Consider the following 19,077-nt stretch of genomic DNA (forward strand, 5'->3'; position numbering starts at 1 on the left):
AGTTAAACACTTTAATGACAGCCCAGTTTGTCCTGAGCTGAGATCAGTCTGTTTAAATGAAATTAAATGATGTGTAGCATATAGCGACGGATATGCACTACCCATTGTTGGTAGACACCAGGCTATATGACAACTTAATCTACCAATTTTAAATTTATCAGCGTGCCGACAGTAAACAGGTGTCCCGTTCCATTTTGCACTGCATGCACTGGCGCTATTACTGCCAAAATTGCAAATAAACAGTTTAGAATGTTTGGGTCTACGCATCAAGTGTAGATATCCTCAAGCCTTTGCGACGTGATCGGTGTAGAGAGGGTGTTAGAAAAACGGTTCTATATAGAAGCCAAAGGGGTTTTTTAAGGGTTCTTTGAGCCAGGTAAACAAATTATATATAGAACCTTTAAAGGGATAGTTCACCCAGAAATGAAAATTCTCTCATCATTTACTCACCCCCATGATATCCCAGATGTGTATGACTTTCTTTCATCAGCAGAACACAAATTAAGATTTTTGGAAAAATATCTCAGCTCTGTAGTTCCATACAGTGCAAGTGAATGGTGATCTGACCTTTGAAATCTGTATATAATCAAGAAGTGCCCAAATTATTAGCCAATTAAACCACAGTTTAAAATTACTACTCCTACACTGGCAACATATTATGTTCTGGAGTTGTACTTTTATAGTTGTGCATTTGTGTTCAGCGTACCCTCAGATGTCCACTAACATGAGATAGTTTCCATGGGAAAGACACTTCACCTGCCCACACAATAACATCAGAAAGGTTTTGTTTTGTTCTGTGGCAATAAAATTCTGCTTCCTTGTAAGGCCTTTTTCATTTATGACAAAAGACCTTAGTTACAGGAGAAAGTGTATTTAATTTGACGTGAATGCGAGGCTGTAAGAGAAGAACAGTTGTACTGTTGTGTATCTGGGTGCCAATCTTTCCACTAATTATTAGTGATGCATATTTTACACTGGACATCAAGTGGTGAGCCAACACAGTATCAAAATCAAACACTAACATTTATGAATATTACCAGCATAATCCTAACTACTGTACAGTACATACAAAATGATTAACATTCCTGAATAGGAACATTTTGTTTGTAATTGTATTAATATGTTTACACAAGTGTTGATTTTTTTGAGGTAATTTTCTACATAACATAAATGTGTGGTTCTAAATGTCTCTTGAATTTTGCTGGACTTTCAAAAACCGTACATAACACATTGAGGTTGGCACAAAAATGTTTGTCTTTGCTGCAAGTGAACCTGTACTTAAAGGAACAATCTGGGTTCAATACAAGCTAAGCTCAATTGAAAGCATTTGTGGCATAATATTGATTACCACAAAAATTAATTTCGACATGTCCCTCTGGGTTCCAGTGAGACACTTACAATGGAAGTGAATGGGGGCCAATTTTTGAACATTGAAATACTTTTGAAAAAGTATAGCCACAAGACATAAACAATATGTGTGTAAACATGTTTCTAACCTTTTCTGTGTGTAGTTATAGCCAATTTTACAACTTCGTAATTTTACAATTATAAGCTTCACATTTCTGCATTTAAACCCAGAAAATTGTGTCCCATTCACTTCTATTGTAAGTGAATTATTGAAACCCATTTTTTTAAAGAAAAGGAGGAATGTGTCAAAATAAAATTTTGTGGTAATCAACATTATGCCACAAATGCTGTCGATTGAGCTTAACTTGTATTGAACCCAGAATATTATTTTAATGCAGTCTTGAACATTATTTTTTTCACCTTGCATAGTTTTGTTCATAGGCATGATTTGGCATCAGCTGTGAATAATTGTGTATTTTATTTGTTTTTAGTACATTGCAACATCAATCCCAAATCTGTTGGTTGGGTTTTCCTCAGGAGTTTTCTGCGAGACCCTATTTGCTGGGTTTTTCTCAGAGCTTCCTGTGGATGCCACTTGCTGTATGTTTAGTTAGTACATTTGTTAAAAGGTCTGTCACACAGGCAGAACTTTGGGTTAAGATTCACAAGGGCTATGCTACACAATTGTCATCAATAAACTCCCAACAGCTGGTCAGCCAAATACAAGAAGATCTAACAGCTGTCTGTATATTCATTTTGATTCATTTTAAATGTTACAAAAAAGGCTGTTAAAATATGCCCTGCTATAGAACAATATGCTATGCATTCAAAAATGTTTTATGAATAAGTCTATTTGGTTTTTCATCTTCTCTTTAGGATGGACTTTGATGACGAGGATGGAGAGGGACCCAGCAAATTTTCAAGGTAAACTTTATGCATGATTACTGGTTTTCCAAACAGACAAATAAGACCATACATTGTGTCCATTCTTTTATATTTTTATTGTTCGATCATGTCTGCCGGCAGTGCCACTGAGTTTGTGCCATTTCAAGACATCTCATGTTTTGTTGTCCTCAACTTATGGTTTCCTTTCAGTCCATGTTCTTTTTAAAGGAGCTGTATCCATAATTACGCTGCGGCTGATGGTAAAGATCCTGCACCGTTAGCTCTAGCATTGGAATGGAGACACTGCCCCCTGCTGGAGATGGAGAAGTCACTCCAGCAATTGAGCTCTCCCTCTAAAAATGAAAATTCTGTCATTACTCACCCGCATGACGTTCCATGCCTTTACGCTGGTATTTGTTTTCTGTGGAACACAAAAAACAGAAATTGTAAAGAATATTCATGTAGCTCTTTTCCATACAACAGCAGTTCATGATAACCAAGGCTGTCAAGCATCAAGAAGGATAAAAACACAATAAAATGTACCATAAATGGAGTCCATTTGACTTGCAGGGCATATTCCTAGTTTTTTTATAGACAAACCATAGCTTCATGTTGACATTCTGTGCTAGAAAATGCTATTGGTTCTCGTGTGTGTTGTACCACCAGTTCAAATATGTGTAATGGAGAATGAGATTTGAGAGCTCTAGCGGAGATAATCAGTGAATTACTATTTAAATTTCTGTCTGTTCCTCTCACAAAAATATTCTCATATGGACTTCTATGGTGTTTTTCACTTTTGGAGCTAGACAGCCAATGTCATGATTAACTGTCAATGAATGGAGAAGAGCTATGGAAAAAATGCTTCAAAATGTCTCCTTTTGTGTTCCATGGTTCCATAAAATAACAACATACAAGTGTGGAACAACATGAAGGTGAGTAAATAGGACATTATTTTCAATTTAGGGTGATTTTTTTTTTTTCTTTAAACATTATAGGGTAGATATATACAGTATACTGTTAATAATATTTCATACCATGGTCTATTCGAACACTCAATTCTGATTGGCTGGAATGTGTGCGTTAAAACTGTTTAATGCACAGGTAGTTCCAGTCAGTTTTAATCACCGTTCTATATTAATGCACCTACTCTACTGTTCTCCACAATGAGACATTGCGAGAGTTGTATGCCTTTGTTCAACCTCTGGATGTGAATATGCTACAGGAAAAAATGGGAGAGACACCAGTGTTCAATAGCTCTGTATTACTGAGTCCGACCTGGAGATAATTAGAAATGCACCTGCATTTTCCCCTTAAACACAGATAAGGCTTATTTTGATTTCATTCTTAATTCAATCAATCCTGCAGCCTTAATGGATACCATATGTCTCAGAAGTCAAAGTCTGCAAGCTTCAAAATGTTTTGGATTGTTTTCTCCTCTTCATATACAGGTGCATCTCAATAAATTAGAATGTCGTGGAAAAGTTCATTTATTTCAGTAATTCAACTCAAATTGTAAAACTCGTGTATTAAATAAATTCAATGCACACAGACTGAAGTAGTTTAAGTCTTTGGTTCTTTTAACTGTGATGATTTTGGCTCACATTTAACAAAAACCCACCAATTCACATTAGAATACATCATAAGACCAATAAAAAAACATTTTTAGTGAATTGTTGGCCTTCTGGAAAGTATGTTCATTTACTGTATATGTACTCAATACTTGGTAGGGGCTCCTTTTGCTTTAATTACTGCCTTAATTCGGCATGGCATGGAGGTGATCAGTTTGTGGCACTGCTGAGGTGGTATGGAAGCCCAGGTTTCTTTGACAGTGGCCTTCAGCTCATCTGCATTTTTTGGTCTCTTGTTTCTCATTTTCCTCTTGACAATACCCCATAGATTCTCTATGGGGTTCAGGTCTGGTGAGTTTGCTGGCCAGTCAAGCACACCAACACCATGGCCATTTAACCAACTTTTGGTGCTTTTGGCAGTGTGGGCAGGTGCCAAATCCTGCTGGAAAATGAAATCAGCATCTTTAAAAAGCTGGTCAGCAGAAGGAAGCATGAAGTGCTCCAAAATTTCTTGGTAAACGGGTGCAGTGACTTTGGTTTTCAAAAAACACAATGGACCAACACCAGCAGATGACATTGCAACTCAAATCATCACAGACTGTGGAAACTTAACACTGGACTTCAAGCAACTTGGGCTATGAGCTTCTCCACCCTTCCTCCAGACTCTAGGACCTTGGTTTCCAAATGAAATACAAAACTTGCTCTCATCTGAAAAGAGTACTTTGGACCACTGGGCAACAGTCCAGTTCTTCTCCTTAGCCCAGGTAAGATGCCTCTGACGTTGTCTGTGGTTCAGGAGTGGCTTAACAAGAGGAATACGACAACTGTAGCCAAATTCCTTGACATGTCTGTGTGTGGTGGCTCTTGATGCCTTGACCCCAGCCTCAGTCCATTCCTTGTGAAGTTCACCCAAATTCTTGAATCAATTTTGCTTGACAATCATAAGGCTGCGGTTCTCTCGGTTGGTTGTGCATCTTTTTCTTCCACACTTTTTCCTTCCACTCAACTTTCTGTTAACATGCTTGGATACAGCACTCTGTGAACAGCCAGCTTCTTTGGCAATGAATGTTTGTGGCTTACCCTCCTTGTGAAGGGTGTCAATGATTGTCTTCTGGACAACTGTCAGATCAGCAGTCTTCCCCATGATTGTGTAGCCTAGTGAACCAAACTGAGAGACCATTTTGAAGGCTCAGGAAACCTTTGCAGGTGTTTTGAGTTGATTAGCTGATTGGCATGTCACCATATTCTAATTTTTTGAGATAGTGAATTGGTGGGTTTTTGTTAAATGTGAGCCAAAATCATCACAATTAAAAGAACCAAAGACTTAAACTACTTCAGTCTGTGTGCATTGAATTTATTTAATACACGAGTTTCACAATTTAAGTTGAATTACTGAAATAAATGAACTTTTCCACGACATTCTAATTTATTGAGATGCACCTGTATGTGCCACTTTTACTACTGTCACATCTGCAACACCAGTGTTTCCTTTTTATTGTAAAAATGACAAACAATAGAAATGAAATATAACGTTCTTAGAAGTGGCAACCCTTCTACATTATGTGGCTATTATATTTTCTGGTTTGCATTTTGCATTTAGTTTTTTACAAAGTGTGTGGTCTCCAAAAATCTCATGTCCAATTTTCCAATTATTCGTACGGCTTATGAATTATCTCAATTACATTTATATTATCACACTACTTTATCTCTGTGTTTAATTTAGAATGGGCAGAACTCCCGTAGATACAATTAACCGTTATAATTTATCTTCCAGTCACAATTTGCGCTGCAGAAATCGGTGACAGCTGTATGCTGGCAAGTGACCATGGTATAAGCAGGATAATCCACGGCTAGGTGTGCGTTAAAGGATTTGAATGCACTTCCGCTTCGTGTTGGGTGGTTCTTTGCCTCCACGTCATGCATTAAAATTGCACACCTAGCTGTGGATTATCCCTTGCATACAGTATTTGGACATATATGTAAGAGATAATCCATATAACGCATGAGTATTAAGAGTTTAAGTGTTTTAGGTTTTGTTTTTTAAGCAGGCAGATGTGTCCCTTACAGTGTGGCACTTACTAAGGGAAGATTTTTTTATTTCTTACTCAAAGTGAGTTTATATCCTGGGATACAGTTCTTTAGTTTGTCCTTGTTGTTTTTTATCATCCAGTCATGACCTGTGATATCTTAACAAGTATCTTGGTCTTGTTTTCAATTAAAAATATCTAAACATCCTCAGAACAAAGTACATTCACCCGATAATCACAACTGAAAAAGATATCATGATTTGTTTTCAGAGTATCTATCTTCAAAGTGTGTTTAACACTGTGGTGGAATCAGATACTCATTAAAAATATGATTTTTGCAGTGAGCACACAAATAAGCCATACATTATAATAAAGTTTATAATCGCATCACTTTAGCAGCAATGACAAAATATAGAAATAAAAATATGTATATAAAAGTAATTCAGACGATTTTGCTAATTTTTCTTATAATTTAATCTCTTTTATTCTTTTGTTAGGTATGACGATGATCAAATTCATGGTGATAAGGAACGCTATGCCAGGTAGGGCTATCTCGCAGAAGTTCCCTCAGGATAGCTAGAAATCAGGCTAGGCAGAACAGAGGGCCCACCTGCAACCAAAAGGACCCAACTTCATTCTTTCACCTTGGCCTCACATGACCGAATCTGTCTAGATGTAATCTTAAATGGGTGTTTAATTATCCTTGGCTGACACACTCATCTGAAATTGTCACGTTGCTTTGAGCCATTGCACTCTGTGGACTAAGACAGCAGCCTGGCCTGAAGATTTATTGGTTCACATTTTCTACTTAAGAGATGTATTGGTTGGTATCTGCCAGCGCTGTGTTTATTACTGAAGTCTCAGCTAAGTCACAAAAATGAACTGAAAAGTTGGGTGTCTTAAATTTTCTTCTGTGGCACTTCTTAACTGTAGTTTGACTCATGAGAAAGAAGTGCTGCGGTAAATCATCCAAAGATTTTTATATTGTGGATTGTTACAAGTTCAAAAAAAGAGTGCAAACTTTTTCTTCTTTCAGTGTCTTGAGAGAAAAAGAATTCTGAATTCTTCCTTTACATTATATCAATTTATGAATATTTTTTTCATCATACATTGTTTGTGAAAAATGTGTGTGAAATAAGTATATGAGGGCATCCATAGGTATATGGTGTTTATGGTTGTCACCATTTTAAATTTTCAGTAGTTGATACTGATACCAAGTTTTGCTTCAAGTAGTTATGCCAGTAAACCGTAATGAAGAAAATAATAAATCAAGAAGAGTGAGTGGTTTTCTTTTCTTGTCAGTATTGTCGTTTGATTAATACTAATTACGTAACCGACTGCGATAAAGTTATTGGCTGCATTTACATTGCAAGGCCTAATGCACATATTCAGTATTTAGAAAAATGTGATATTTTGACACATTTTTTTTCCTGCCTGTTTACATTTATTTAATGCACAGTATTTATATTAATACCTTGCCAAGATGACCAAGATACCTCGCCAGTTTGACCAAGAAGTGAATTGGACCAATTACGCAGAGCATGCATGCACACGCATGTGAGCCAGTCAGACAGTACATGCTACAAATTGAGTCAGTATTCATTAATCAGGGTTCCCGCGGGTCCTTAAATAGTCTTAAAATGTCTTAAATTCAGTTTACAAAATGTAAGTCATCATTTAAAGAGGCCTTAAATTTGGGGACAGAATAATAGGAATTGTGATATGGCCTTAATTTAATTATTAAATTGCAAAAATCTGCAATTTAATTAAATAAATATATAGTCTGTGTGCTCTGCATGCTTCAAAGTGTAGATGTGGCACTGTTGCATGTACGCATTTCAAGTATGTGGGGAGCTCATGTTACAGTGTTTCCAGCGGTTTCAGAGAAGTTCACAATCACTGAATTATTGCTCATATTTGTTATATGACAAAGTTTATTTTACAGTTACAGACATTTCAAATTAAGAGTCCCAGTGTATTTTGGGCTTGTTTATACTTAAAGGCCCTGTGTTATGCACCAAATATTCATTTTTTTCTGGTTATTATTGGGAATTTGGTTTCTTGTTGCCCTGCGTTTGACCCTGTGACAGTAAGGACATACTAAAAGCATTTTAACACATTCAACATATAAATTTGAAAAACTATTGTTTTCCAACACCTTATTGTATCCGCAACAAACAATCTCGTTCGACTTCTAGCTTGTATGTATTGATTAGGGGTGTAACGATTCACTCATCTCACGATTTGGTTGGGTTCACGTTACTGAACTCACGGTCCTTTACTAAGCCTGAATCAAGAAAACTTTTAAAAAGTTATTTATTTAAAGACATATGCAAAACAGTTCATTTCCTTTAAAATTGTGCTAAAAGTGCTAAATGATCCATCAGAAATGTACTGGGACTAAAAATCAGCCCAGAACTGGGCAATGGTGACACCAAATAGAAATGCAGTATAGCTAATAATTCTGCTTACTGAAATTACAGATTTATGTTAATGAAAGTGCAGACCTGACATTTGACGTTAGGATTAAATCCCCCCCATAGCATTATTAAACATAATATTCAGCATTATACTGTATATACAGTAGTAGATTAATATAGCACTGTCATTAAACCTCTCTAAACTTAAATTTTCTCTCTCGCAGTCAGAGCAGATCACACTCGCACTTCAAACTCTCCCACTCTTGGTTTCCATTTCAGTGTCTGCAGTTTCAGCTGAACTCATCGTACAACATCTGTGGATGCTAGTGTGCAATCATTTTAAAGCTCCTTGTGTGCAGTTCCATTTGTATGCCCATGTTGCGTAGGCTTAGGACGTTACACGTTTTGGATAGAACAGGCGCTAAAATAAAAATGTAAATAAATATATTTAAAAAAAAATGTCCCATCTCCATGATGTGCATCGTCATATTTTTGAACCGCGATGTATTGTGCCATGATAAACTGTTGCACCCTTATTGTGTTGATATATTGGTACATAACTAATTTGTATATGACCTGGTATGGACATACAGTATTAGTTTTATTTGTTCAGTCTTAAAAAAGCATCTAAAAAGTCTTTATTTTAAATTCCGTGTAACAACCTTGTTACAACTGATACTGTAGAAAGAATGATATGGTTACATTTTTAAAGTATTGGGGCTTTTGACATCCCTATTAGTGATTTTGCAATACTCTTATGTCAAAAGTTTAAACTTTTGAAAATTGTTGTTGATGTGCTACATATCTCTCATTACATGCTAATAACAGTCATATTGTTCCCCTCTCTTCATCCAGAGAGAACCACAGTGAGATTGAGCGCCGTCGGCGCAATAAGATGACCCAGTACATCACAGAACTGTCGGATATGGTGCCCACCTGCAGCGCACTGGCGAGGAAACCAGACAAGCTAACTATCCTGCGCATGGCCGTATCGCACATGAAGTCCATGAGGGGAACAGGGAACACGTCAACTGATGGAGCTTATAAACCCTCCTTCCTTACTGAACAGGTGTGTAGAGAAATATCTCACCTGACCCATTTGATGTACAACAGTGGTTCTTAACTGGTTTTAAATCGGGACCTAGATTTTACATTGGACATCAAGTGGTGACCCAACGAAATACCAAAATGTTTGATCATACAAAGGAAAATAATGTCCTTGTAATGGAACATTGATATTTATTAATATTACCAATAACTGCATAGGCCAGAAAATATGCAAAATTATTAACACTACATTGGTATAATGAATATGAATAGGTGTATTGGAGAATGAATAGCAAAATTGACTTTTCTGGTTTCTATATGCCTCTTGAATTTTGATGGTTTCCTGCTCTTGGCAGCAAATAATTAACTGCACCAAACACAATGTGGTCTGAATAAACCATGTTTATCCTCGCTGCAAGTGAACCCATATATTTTCTTTGACCTTGTATTGTTTTATTCTTGATTTGTTTTTTTGTTTTTTTGAGGAACAGGGCATGTCACTCAACCTGTTTATATTGGTATCTACTTAAAAGGATAGTTCAAAAATGGAAATTCTCTCATTTACTCACCCTCCTGGATCCCAGATGTGTATGACTTTCTTTCTTCAGCAGAACTCAAAGATTTTTAGAAGAATATCTCAGCTCTGTAGGTCCATACAATGCAAGTGAATGGTGATCAGACTGTTGTAGCTCCAAAAATCACATAAGGGAAACATAAAAGTAATCCATATGACTCCAGCGGTTAAATCCATATCTTCAGAAGCGATATAATAGGTGTGTGTGAGAAACAGATCAATATTTGTCTTTTTTTTTTTTTATTTCTCTAAACATTTTCACTTTTACATCTGAAAGTCACATGTGGTGCCTGTTTAGTTTCACTTCCACATCTAAAAGTCAAAGTTATAGTGGAGATTTAGAGTAAAAAAGGACTTAAATATTGATCTGTTTCTCACCCACACTTCTGAAGATATGGATTTAACTGCTGGAGTCATATGGATTACTTTTATGTTTCTCTTATGCGATTTTTGGAGCTATAAAGGTCTGGTCACCATTCACTTACACTGTATGGACCTACAGAGCTGAGATATTCTTCTAAAAATTTTCATTTGTGTTCTGCTGAAGAAAGTCATGAAGGTGAGTAAATGATGAGAGAATTTTCATTTTTAGGTGAACTATCCCTTTAATTTGGCTTGCTTCTCCCAAGTGACAGATGAATTTACAACAAAATATTGTAGAGTTTGGTTGGACGCACCACCTTTTACACCAACATAAAAAATTGTTGCACTTTATTGTTTGCATTTTACATTATTTCCGCCATCCGCAACCATATCAAAACAGACCTGCATCCCAGTTGAGGGTAGCAACCCTCCAGTTCAGAACCAGACTGTTTAAAAGATTGTTTAAAATCTGTCACCAGGGTTCACACATTTTTGTTTAAACTTCATTTGAAACTCTTGGTTTACTGTTATAGGAACTGAAGCACTTGATTCTGGAAGCAGCCGATGGCTTTCTGTTTGTGGTGGCAGCTGAGACAGGTCGTGTTATCTACGTATCGGACTCTGTGACTCCTGTTCTGAACCAGCCGCAGTCTGAGTGGTTTGGCAGCACGCTGTTTGAGCAGGTCCATCCGGATGACGTGGACAAACTGAGGGAACAACTGAGCACATCTGAGAACTCCATGACAGGTGAGAGATGATGCTTTGCATTGTTAGAAAAGTAGAAGACAGGAAGTTATTGTAAAGACAGAGGGAGGACGGTATAAGGCCACAATACGTCTCTTACACCCAAAGATCTATAACACCTGTAGAGAGCTATCCATTAGCTTTCCCATTCATCTCAAAGGCAGTTGCTTGGCTTGCACATACAATGCAATCCTTTGAAAACAAATTGAAAGGTCATCATGACTGCCACTAGGGGGTGAATTGTGACAGTCCACCACCCACATTTACACAACACCAGCTCAACAGGAATATTTCACCCAAAAATGAAAATGATGTCTTCATTCATATGGTTCCAAATAAGTGTGACTTTCTTTCACGCTGCTTTTTGCCCTTAACCCTAACTAACCCTAACCAAACATGTCCAAAAAGTACCATGAAAGTACTATCGTCGTAGTTGTGTTGTACCCCATCTAAATGAAAAGTGCTACAAAAGTGTATAATGTGCCTCCTTTAATATTCAACTACTGGGAACAATCAAGCCTGTGCAATTGATGCCTCATTAGTATTAGAAGTGATGCAGGGAGTCAGTGGCAGCTTTAATCAGTTGCAGGTAGCCTTTCAAATAATACGCTGCTCATTTATGAGAAATTTGTATTCAGTGTTTGAGCATATAGCATATAGTTGAGCTAATTAACTTTATATGAGAAAATAATTAAATAATGAGAAAAAAGTTTGCTGTTTTGCCTTTTAAGCTTTTTTTCTTGCATGGTTCATTTTTCGAGAATAAAACAAAAGGTTCTCACATGATCAGAATCTTAACTGAGTTTATGAGGAAACAATAAACATAAAATACATCATAAAAATTCAAGATGTACATAATGGTGGTAGAGGAAGTACCATATAATGTGAAGGAAAGTTCATCAAGTACAGTACAGATGTCAGTGGAGGTTAAAGGAATAGCATTATGCATTATAAACATTGGCTTCATTGAAAGTGTTACCGCAATTTCTTTGTGCAAATAAATGACTAAAATTGGATGACTAAACAGAAACCAGAAGAAACTCCTTTCTACCATTTAAAACATTTACATTTAGTCATTTAGCAGACGCTTTTATCCAAAGCGACTTACAAATGAGGAACATAAACAATTTGTCATACAAAAGTCAACAATATCTTCAGTATCACACTGCCAAGTTCTCACAGTGGCTGGAGTAGTAAAGATGCTTGCACAGAATTGCTAAATTGTTAAATAGTAAGTGCATTTAGTGTGGATTGGTTAAGTGCTCGTGAAACAGAGGTGTTTTCAGCTGGTTCTTGAATTCTGAGATGGTATCAACAGATCTTGTGGAGACTGGAAGCTCATTCCACCACAGTGGAACAGAGAAAGTGAATGATCATGTAAAAGACTTTGTGCCTCTTTGCGATGGGACCACAGGTGCCGCTCATTCATTGAGCGAGTTGGGACATAGACCTGGAGGAGTGAATTGAAGAGGGTGCTGTTCTATTGGCTGTCCTGAAGGCTACAGTCAAAGCCTTGGTGGCCAGTGAAGTGAAATCAAGAGTGGGGAGACGTGAGCCCTCTTTGGCTGATTGAAGATCAGACGTGCTGCAACGTTCAGGACCATCTGCAGTGTCTTAATCATGCTAGATGGGAGACCGACCAACAGGGCATTACAGTAGTCTAGTCTTGAAATGACCAGAACTTGGAGCAGGAGCTGCGCTGCATATTCAGACAGGATGATCTTCCTGATTTTGTAAAGCACAAACCTGCAAGACCACACGGTTGATGAGACAAACATTGGCAGTGAAGTTAAGCTGGTCATCCACCAACACTCCCAGGTTCCGGGCTGTCCTGGTTGGTGTTAGCATAGCAGAACCAAGATAAATATAGTGGTTGTGGCCAACAAACGGGTTGGCCGGGATCTTGGCAAGGTTGAGCTGGAGGTGACATTCCCTCATGCAGGCAGAGATACGAACTGAGACAATGAGGTTGTCGTAAAACACGCATCTTATTTATTTTATATTTTTTTTAAAGATTTTTTTACATTTTTTATTCTTTTGTTTTAGAATTGTTTTAATTATTTTACAGTTACAGTTAATGTTTTGTGTGAAATTTAGAGTAAATAGTGCTAAATAAAAGTTAATCAATTGTTGCAGTTTTTATGTATATGTTATTTACTATATTAAACTGTGTGATATATCGACATTTATATCAGCCTATCGGTCACCCTGCTCTCTGGATATAGGCATCGGCATCAGCCATATCGGTTGACCACTAGGCTGTGTTCACACAGGCAGAAAAAAATCAGATTTTTTTTGGCCAATTTGACTCCAGTCCATTTAGGTTTTTGTAGTCTGAACAGGACACATTCGTAGTTGGTTTGGAATCCAATTAAAATCTGACCGTCTGAACGATCAGATCAGATTTCATGTGGGGTTTTTTTCATCATTCATCAGGTGTTGTGATGAGAAGACATGTACTGCATTCCAAATGGCATAAACGATGCCTTCACAGGGCATTTAGAAGGGAAAACAATAATGATCGTTACAACATAATTTTCAATAAAATATGACTTAAGCTTCACACAACACAAGACACTCTCTCAGGGGTCAGACACGAAGACTCAGGTCTGTCTGTCTCTCTCCTCTCTCTGTGAACTGGCTGTCTTTTGATCTCCGACTCTCACTGTGAACATAGAGATGGTAATTAGTCACAGTTCATTACAGGTGGATGTCCTTACCGCTTTCTCTCTCCCCAGACAGGCGCTCGACCACACCCTCACCTCCACAGGGACGCTTGAGCATTTTGAGCGCTTCAGTACAGGACGGCGGTCAAAAGTCTCGCTGTCCAACCATTTTATGCTTCAATATGGAGCATAAAACCTTTAATAGGGGACAATTAGCTACCCGATAAATCACAGGACAATAGGCGCCCCATATGGGATAAAATACGGGATGTCTGGCAAAAACGGGACAATTGTAAACCTAGCATTAATAAACATTGCATATGCCGCCTCTCCTATTTTTTTTAAGCCGCTTTCTGTAAAGAATGTGTTAGTGATGAGGACGAGGGCGTGGCCGGGCCGTGATGATGCACCGCTGGCACGGAATCAGCTCATCAGCGAGATAAAGGGGAGCTGGAGGCACCAGTTCGAGAGAGAGAGAGAGAGACGCTCGCAGCCGCGTTGCATGGGTGTCTGTTTGTTTGTTTGTTTTATGTTGAGTTTCATATTAAACTTTGTTTACGGTTCAGCCAGTTCCCTTCTCCTCCTCGCCCGTCTTTTATCTGTTACAATTAACATTTGGATGCCCTCATGAAAAACATCCATTGATAAACACTCATGCATGGTGAACATAATCAAGATTGCATTGTTACTATGACAACTAATGTAGACATTCTAGCAAAAGCGACTGCAGTCTGAACAGCAAAAAATCTGATCTGTCAACATGTAGCCTGCAGTTTGAATAGTCAGTCTAAAAAATCCGATTTTTCCTGCAGTGTGAACAAAGCCCTAGTGTCACTGGTTACTATCAACTCCTTGTATGTACAACAACTGTTTCTTCAAAGATTTTTCAGAATTTCTTGTTTTAAGTTCCAAAACATGCCAACGCGATTGCGTCACGAAAGAGGCCGCGTGATCGTATCGCTTTAGAAGACATTAATTTAACCACTTGGGTCTTATGGATTACTTTTACTATGGTTGTCTGTGCTTTTTGGAGCTTTAAAGTGCTGATCACCATCTGCTTGCATTGTATAGACATACAGAGCTGAGATATTGTTCTAAAAATCTTCATTTGTGTTCAACAGAAGAAAGTTATACACATCTGGGATGGCATGAGGGTGAGGAAATGATGAGAATGTTTTTTGTGTGAACTATTCCTTTAAGTTAAACCCTTTGTAATGATCTTGGGGTGTACTCAAACTTCCTAAAATAGGCACTGATCTTCATGTTAATCATTCTAAATCAAACCGTCATGTTTAATAGGCTGCATATGTGGCATCTAAGCACTTCTAGAGGAATGTCTTTTTGTGGCAGTAATGTAAACCAAATCTGCAATTCCTCAAGACAAAATGGTTTCAGTTCATGTAGACTGAACGGCCTGTTTCAATCACATCACAACAGTTTAATCAAATACAGGTCAGGACTATGACACTGCCCTCTTAAATGAGGAGATTTTTGTTTACCCTGTTAATGATTAACCTCATTGTCAAGGTGCATGACCCATCAGCTTGCTTGGGTTTTTGTCATTTACAAATGCTCTCTTTGTACTGTATAGTTTACTGGTGGAATTTGGAATTCAAGTGATTGCAAGCTGTACATGTGCTGAAGCACCATTAACCTCATAGTTACACATCACACTTTACAGCTCCAATGAGATTTTGGTGTTGTCACACAATGATTTGTTTTCTCCAGATATAAAGCTTTGTTCATCTACCAAAACATTCAATTTTTGTTTCATTTGTGCATTTTTTTAAGCAGGATTGCTGTGGGATATCAAGATGATAAACTTTGACAGGGAGCAGGTTTTTTTATTTATTTAATTTGTATTATTATAACCTCTCTTAAACACTAATCATTTTGCATTTGTTTTCCTTTGGGTTTACTATAAGCTTTGTTCCAAATTCTAGTGAGCTGCCTATCTAAGCAGCTTTTAAAGCATCAAAGGTGGGCTTCCAAAACGAAGGCCGTTCCAAGTGTAAGTTACAACCAGAGCTGCTTCTGAGCATATGGGGGCAGTTCATATTTAGAGGCACCCTATAACTGTCTAATTGAGCCACAACAGCTCTCTGAGTCTTACTCGCAGCTTTTAGTATATATAAAAAATTAAAAAAAATCACCGCTTATAGCTAGAAACGTCCCTGGCTGCAACATTATGCTGCCTAATAATGCCTTCTTTTAGTCAAATTCTAAGGCAGCATTACAGTTATTTCTATACAGCTTATTCTACATTATATTTTGGGGAGTTAAACCTCTTAACCACCATAAAAAACAATTGCATGCTGACTGAATCTTTCATGTGTTTCTCATATGCCCTAAATAAAGCTTCCCCACAGGAAATGCTACACTGTCTGTTTTTGTTAACTAGAGGGCGCTAGTAACATATCACAGAGCTCTATCTTGTGTTCTCCTTTGCAGATGCTAACAACATTTTTGACTAAACGCAGGATGTTTTATATTTGTTTGTTTTTTTTCTCAGATAAAGAGAAAAATATTTTCACTGTGGGCAACATCTATATCTCAGCCTTCTTGAAATAGAACTGAATATTTCTGTGGATTTGTGTAATTTGTAGCTTATAATCCTTCAGATACTTCTCTATAAACATCAGATATGCCATGAACAAATAGTTAGTTATTGTTATTATTTTTCCATTTTTATTTACTTTTTATTTTAATATTTTTATTTTAAGTTTTAGTAAGTTTGTTTCAGGAATGGTTTTGTTTGTTTAATTTCAGGGGCTTGTTCTTCATATGTTGCTCAATACATCTGAGCTGATATGATGTATAGAAGATATTCTTATTGTGATAATTCCTAGCTGTTTTCTTTTTCAAAAGCACGCACGGATTAGATTAAAATATCTTGATTAAGTTTGAGATAATAGTATCGATACTTTAAACCATGATCAGCACCGTAGCGTTTGGCTGGTGAAAAGATAGACCAATGTAATGACGTCAAAAACTTCATTAAAAAAATATTTACAGTGCATCCGGAAAGTATTCACAGCGCTTCACTTTTTCCACATTTTGTTATGTTACAGCCTTATTCCAAAATGGATTAAATTCATTATTTTCCTCAAAATTCTACAAACAATACTCCATAATGACAATGTGATAGAAGTTTGTTTAAAATCTTTGCAAATTTATTAAAAATAAAAAACGAAAAAAATCACATGTACATAATTATTCACAGCCTTTGCTCAGTACTTTGTTGAAGCACCTTTGGCACCAATTACAGCCTCAAGTCTTTTTGAGTATGACGCTACATTTTTGGGCAGTTTCTCCCATTCTTCTTTGCAGGACCTCTCAAGCTCCATCAGGTTGGATGGGGAGCGTCGGTGCACAGCCATTTTCAGATCTCTCCAGAGATGTTCAATCGGGTTCAAGTCTGGGCTCTGGCTGGGCCAATCAATGACATTCACAGAGTTGTCCCGTAGCCACTCCTTTGTTATCTTGGCTGTGTGCTTAGGGTCGTTGTCCTGTTGGAAGATGAACCCTCGCCCCAGTCTGAGGTCCAGAGCGCTCTGGAGCAGGTTTTCATCAAGGATGTCTCTGTACATTGCTGCATTCATCTTTCCCTCGATCCTGACTAGTCTCCCAGTTCCTGCCGCTGAAAAACATCCCCACAGCATGATGCTGCCACCACCACTGTAGGGATGGTATTGGCCAGGTGATGAGCGGTGCCTGGTTTCCTCCAGACATGACGCTTGCCATTCAGGCCAAAGAGTTCAATCTTTGTTTCATCAGACCAGAGAATTTTGTTTCTCATGGTCTGAGAGTCCTCCAGGCGGGCTGTCATGTGCCTTTTACTGAGGAGTGGCTTCCGTCTGGCCACTCTACCATACAGGCCTGATTGGTGGAGTGCTGCAGAGATGGTTGTTGTTCTGGAAGGTTCTCCTCTCGCCACAGAGAAATGCTGGAGCTCTGTCAGAGTGACCATCGGGTTCTTTGTCACCTCCTTGACTAAGGCCCTTCTCCCCCGATGGCTCAGTTTGGCCGGTCGGCCAGCTCTAGTAAGAGTCCTGGTGGTTCCAAACCTCTTCCATTTACGGATGATGGAGATCACTGTGCTCATTGGGACCTTCAATGCTGCAGAAATTTTTCTGTACCCTTCCCCAGATCTGTGCCTCATTACAATCCTGTCTTGGAGGTCTACAGACAATTCCTTGGACTTCATGGCTTGGTTTGTGCTCTGACATGCACTGTTAACTGTGGGGCCTTATATAGACAGGTGTGTGCCTTTCCAAATCATGTCCAATCAACTGACTTTATCACAGGTGGACTCCAATCAAGTTGTAGAAACATCTCAAGGATGATCAGTGGAAACAGGATGCACCTGAGCTCAATTTTGAGTGTCATGGCAAAGGCTGTGAATACTTATGTACATGTGATTTTTTTTTTTTTTTCTTTTTTTCTTTTTTTTTTGTTTTTTTTTTCTTTTTTTTTTATTTGTAATAAATTTGCAAAGATTTCAAACAAACTTCTTTCACGTTGTCATTATGGGGTATTGTTTGTAGAATTTTGAGGAAAATAATGAATTTAATCCATTTTAGAATAAGGCTGTAACATAACAAAATGTGGAAAAAGTGAAGCGCTGTGAATACTTTCCGGATGCACTGTATATTATTTAAATCATTATATGTATTTATTATTTATAGCTAAACACTTATACAAGAAATTTATTTTGTGTATATAAAGTTTATAAAACTTTGTAGATGTAATAAAAACAAAAACAAAATATATAAACTCAGCAAAAAAGAAACGTCCCTTTTTCAGGACACTGTATTTTAAAGATAATTTTGTAAAACTCCAAATAACTTTACAGATCTTTATTGTAAAGGGTTTAAACAATGTTTTCCATGCTTGTTCAATGAACCATAAACAATTAATGAACATGCACCTGTGGAATGGTCGTTAAGACACTAACAGCTTACAGTCGGTAGGCAATTAAGGTCACAGTTATAAAAACTTAGGACACTAAAGAGACCTTTCTACTGACTCCGAAAAACACCAAAAGAAAGATGTCCAGGGTCCCTGCTCATCTGCGTGAACGTGCCTTAGGCATGCAGCATGGAGGCATGAGGACTGAAGATGTGACCAGGGCAATAAATTGCAATGACTGTACTGTGAGTGCAGTGCAACAGGGAGACAGGAAGGACAGCTGATCGTCCTCGAAGTGGCAGACCACGTGTAACAACACCTGCACAGGATCGGTACATCCAAATATTACACAGGATGGCAACAACAACTGCCCGAATTACACCAGGAACACACAATCCCTCCATCAGTGCTCAGACTGTCCACAATAGGCTGAGAGAGGCTGGACTGAGGGCTTGTAGGCCTGTTGTAAGGCAGGATCTTTCCAGACATCACTGGCAACAATGTGGCCTATGGGCACAACCCACC

The 19,077-nt window shown here is 37.9% G+C and overlaps 1 protein-coding gene across 4 annotated transcripts in view; it reads left to right on the forward strand.

The window, feature by feature from the left end:
* Positions 1-19,077, forward strand: part of arnt2 (aryl-hydrocarbon receptor nuclear translocator 2) — a 150,712-nt gene that overhangs the window by 38,376 nt on the left and 93,259 nt on the right. For 2 of the 4 annotated variants that reach the window (XM_051664632.1, XM_051664708.1), the window contains exons 3-6: positions 2,224-2,271; positions 6,325-6,369; positions 9,103-9,316; positions 10,765-10,978. In XM_051664632.1, the coding sequence (XP_051520592.1) occupies positions 2,224-2,271; positions 6,325-6,369; positions 9,103-9,316; positions 10,765-10,978 (521 nt within the window). The remainder of the gene's footprint in view (positions 1-2,223; positions 2,272-6,324; positions 6,370-9,102; positions 9,317-10,764; positions 10,979-19,077) is intronic. The other 2 variants (XM_051664771.1, XM_051664792.1) reach the window with 1 other exon arrangement.

Source organism: Myxocyprinus asiaticus, chromosome 1 (assembly GCF_019703515.2).
Source record: "Myxocyprinus asiaticus isolate MX2 ecotype Aquarium Trade chromosome 1, UBuf_Myxa_2, whole genome shotgun sequence".
In the NCBI taxonomy this organism is placed as follows: domain Eukaryota; kingdom Metazoa; phylum Chordata; class Actinopteri; order Cypriniformes; family Catostomidae; genus Myxocyprinus; species Myxocyprinus asiaticus.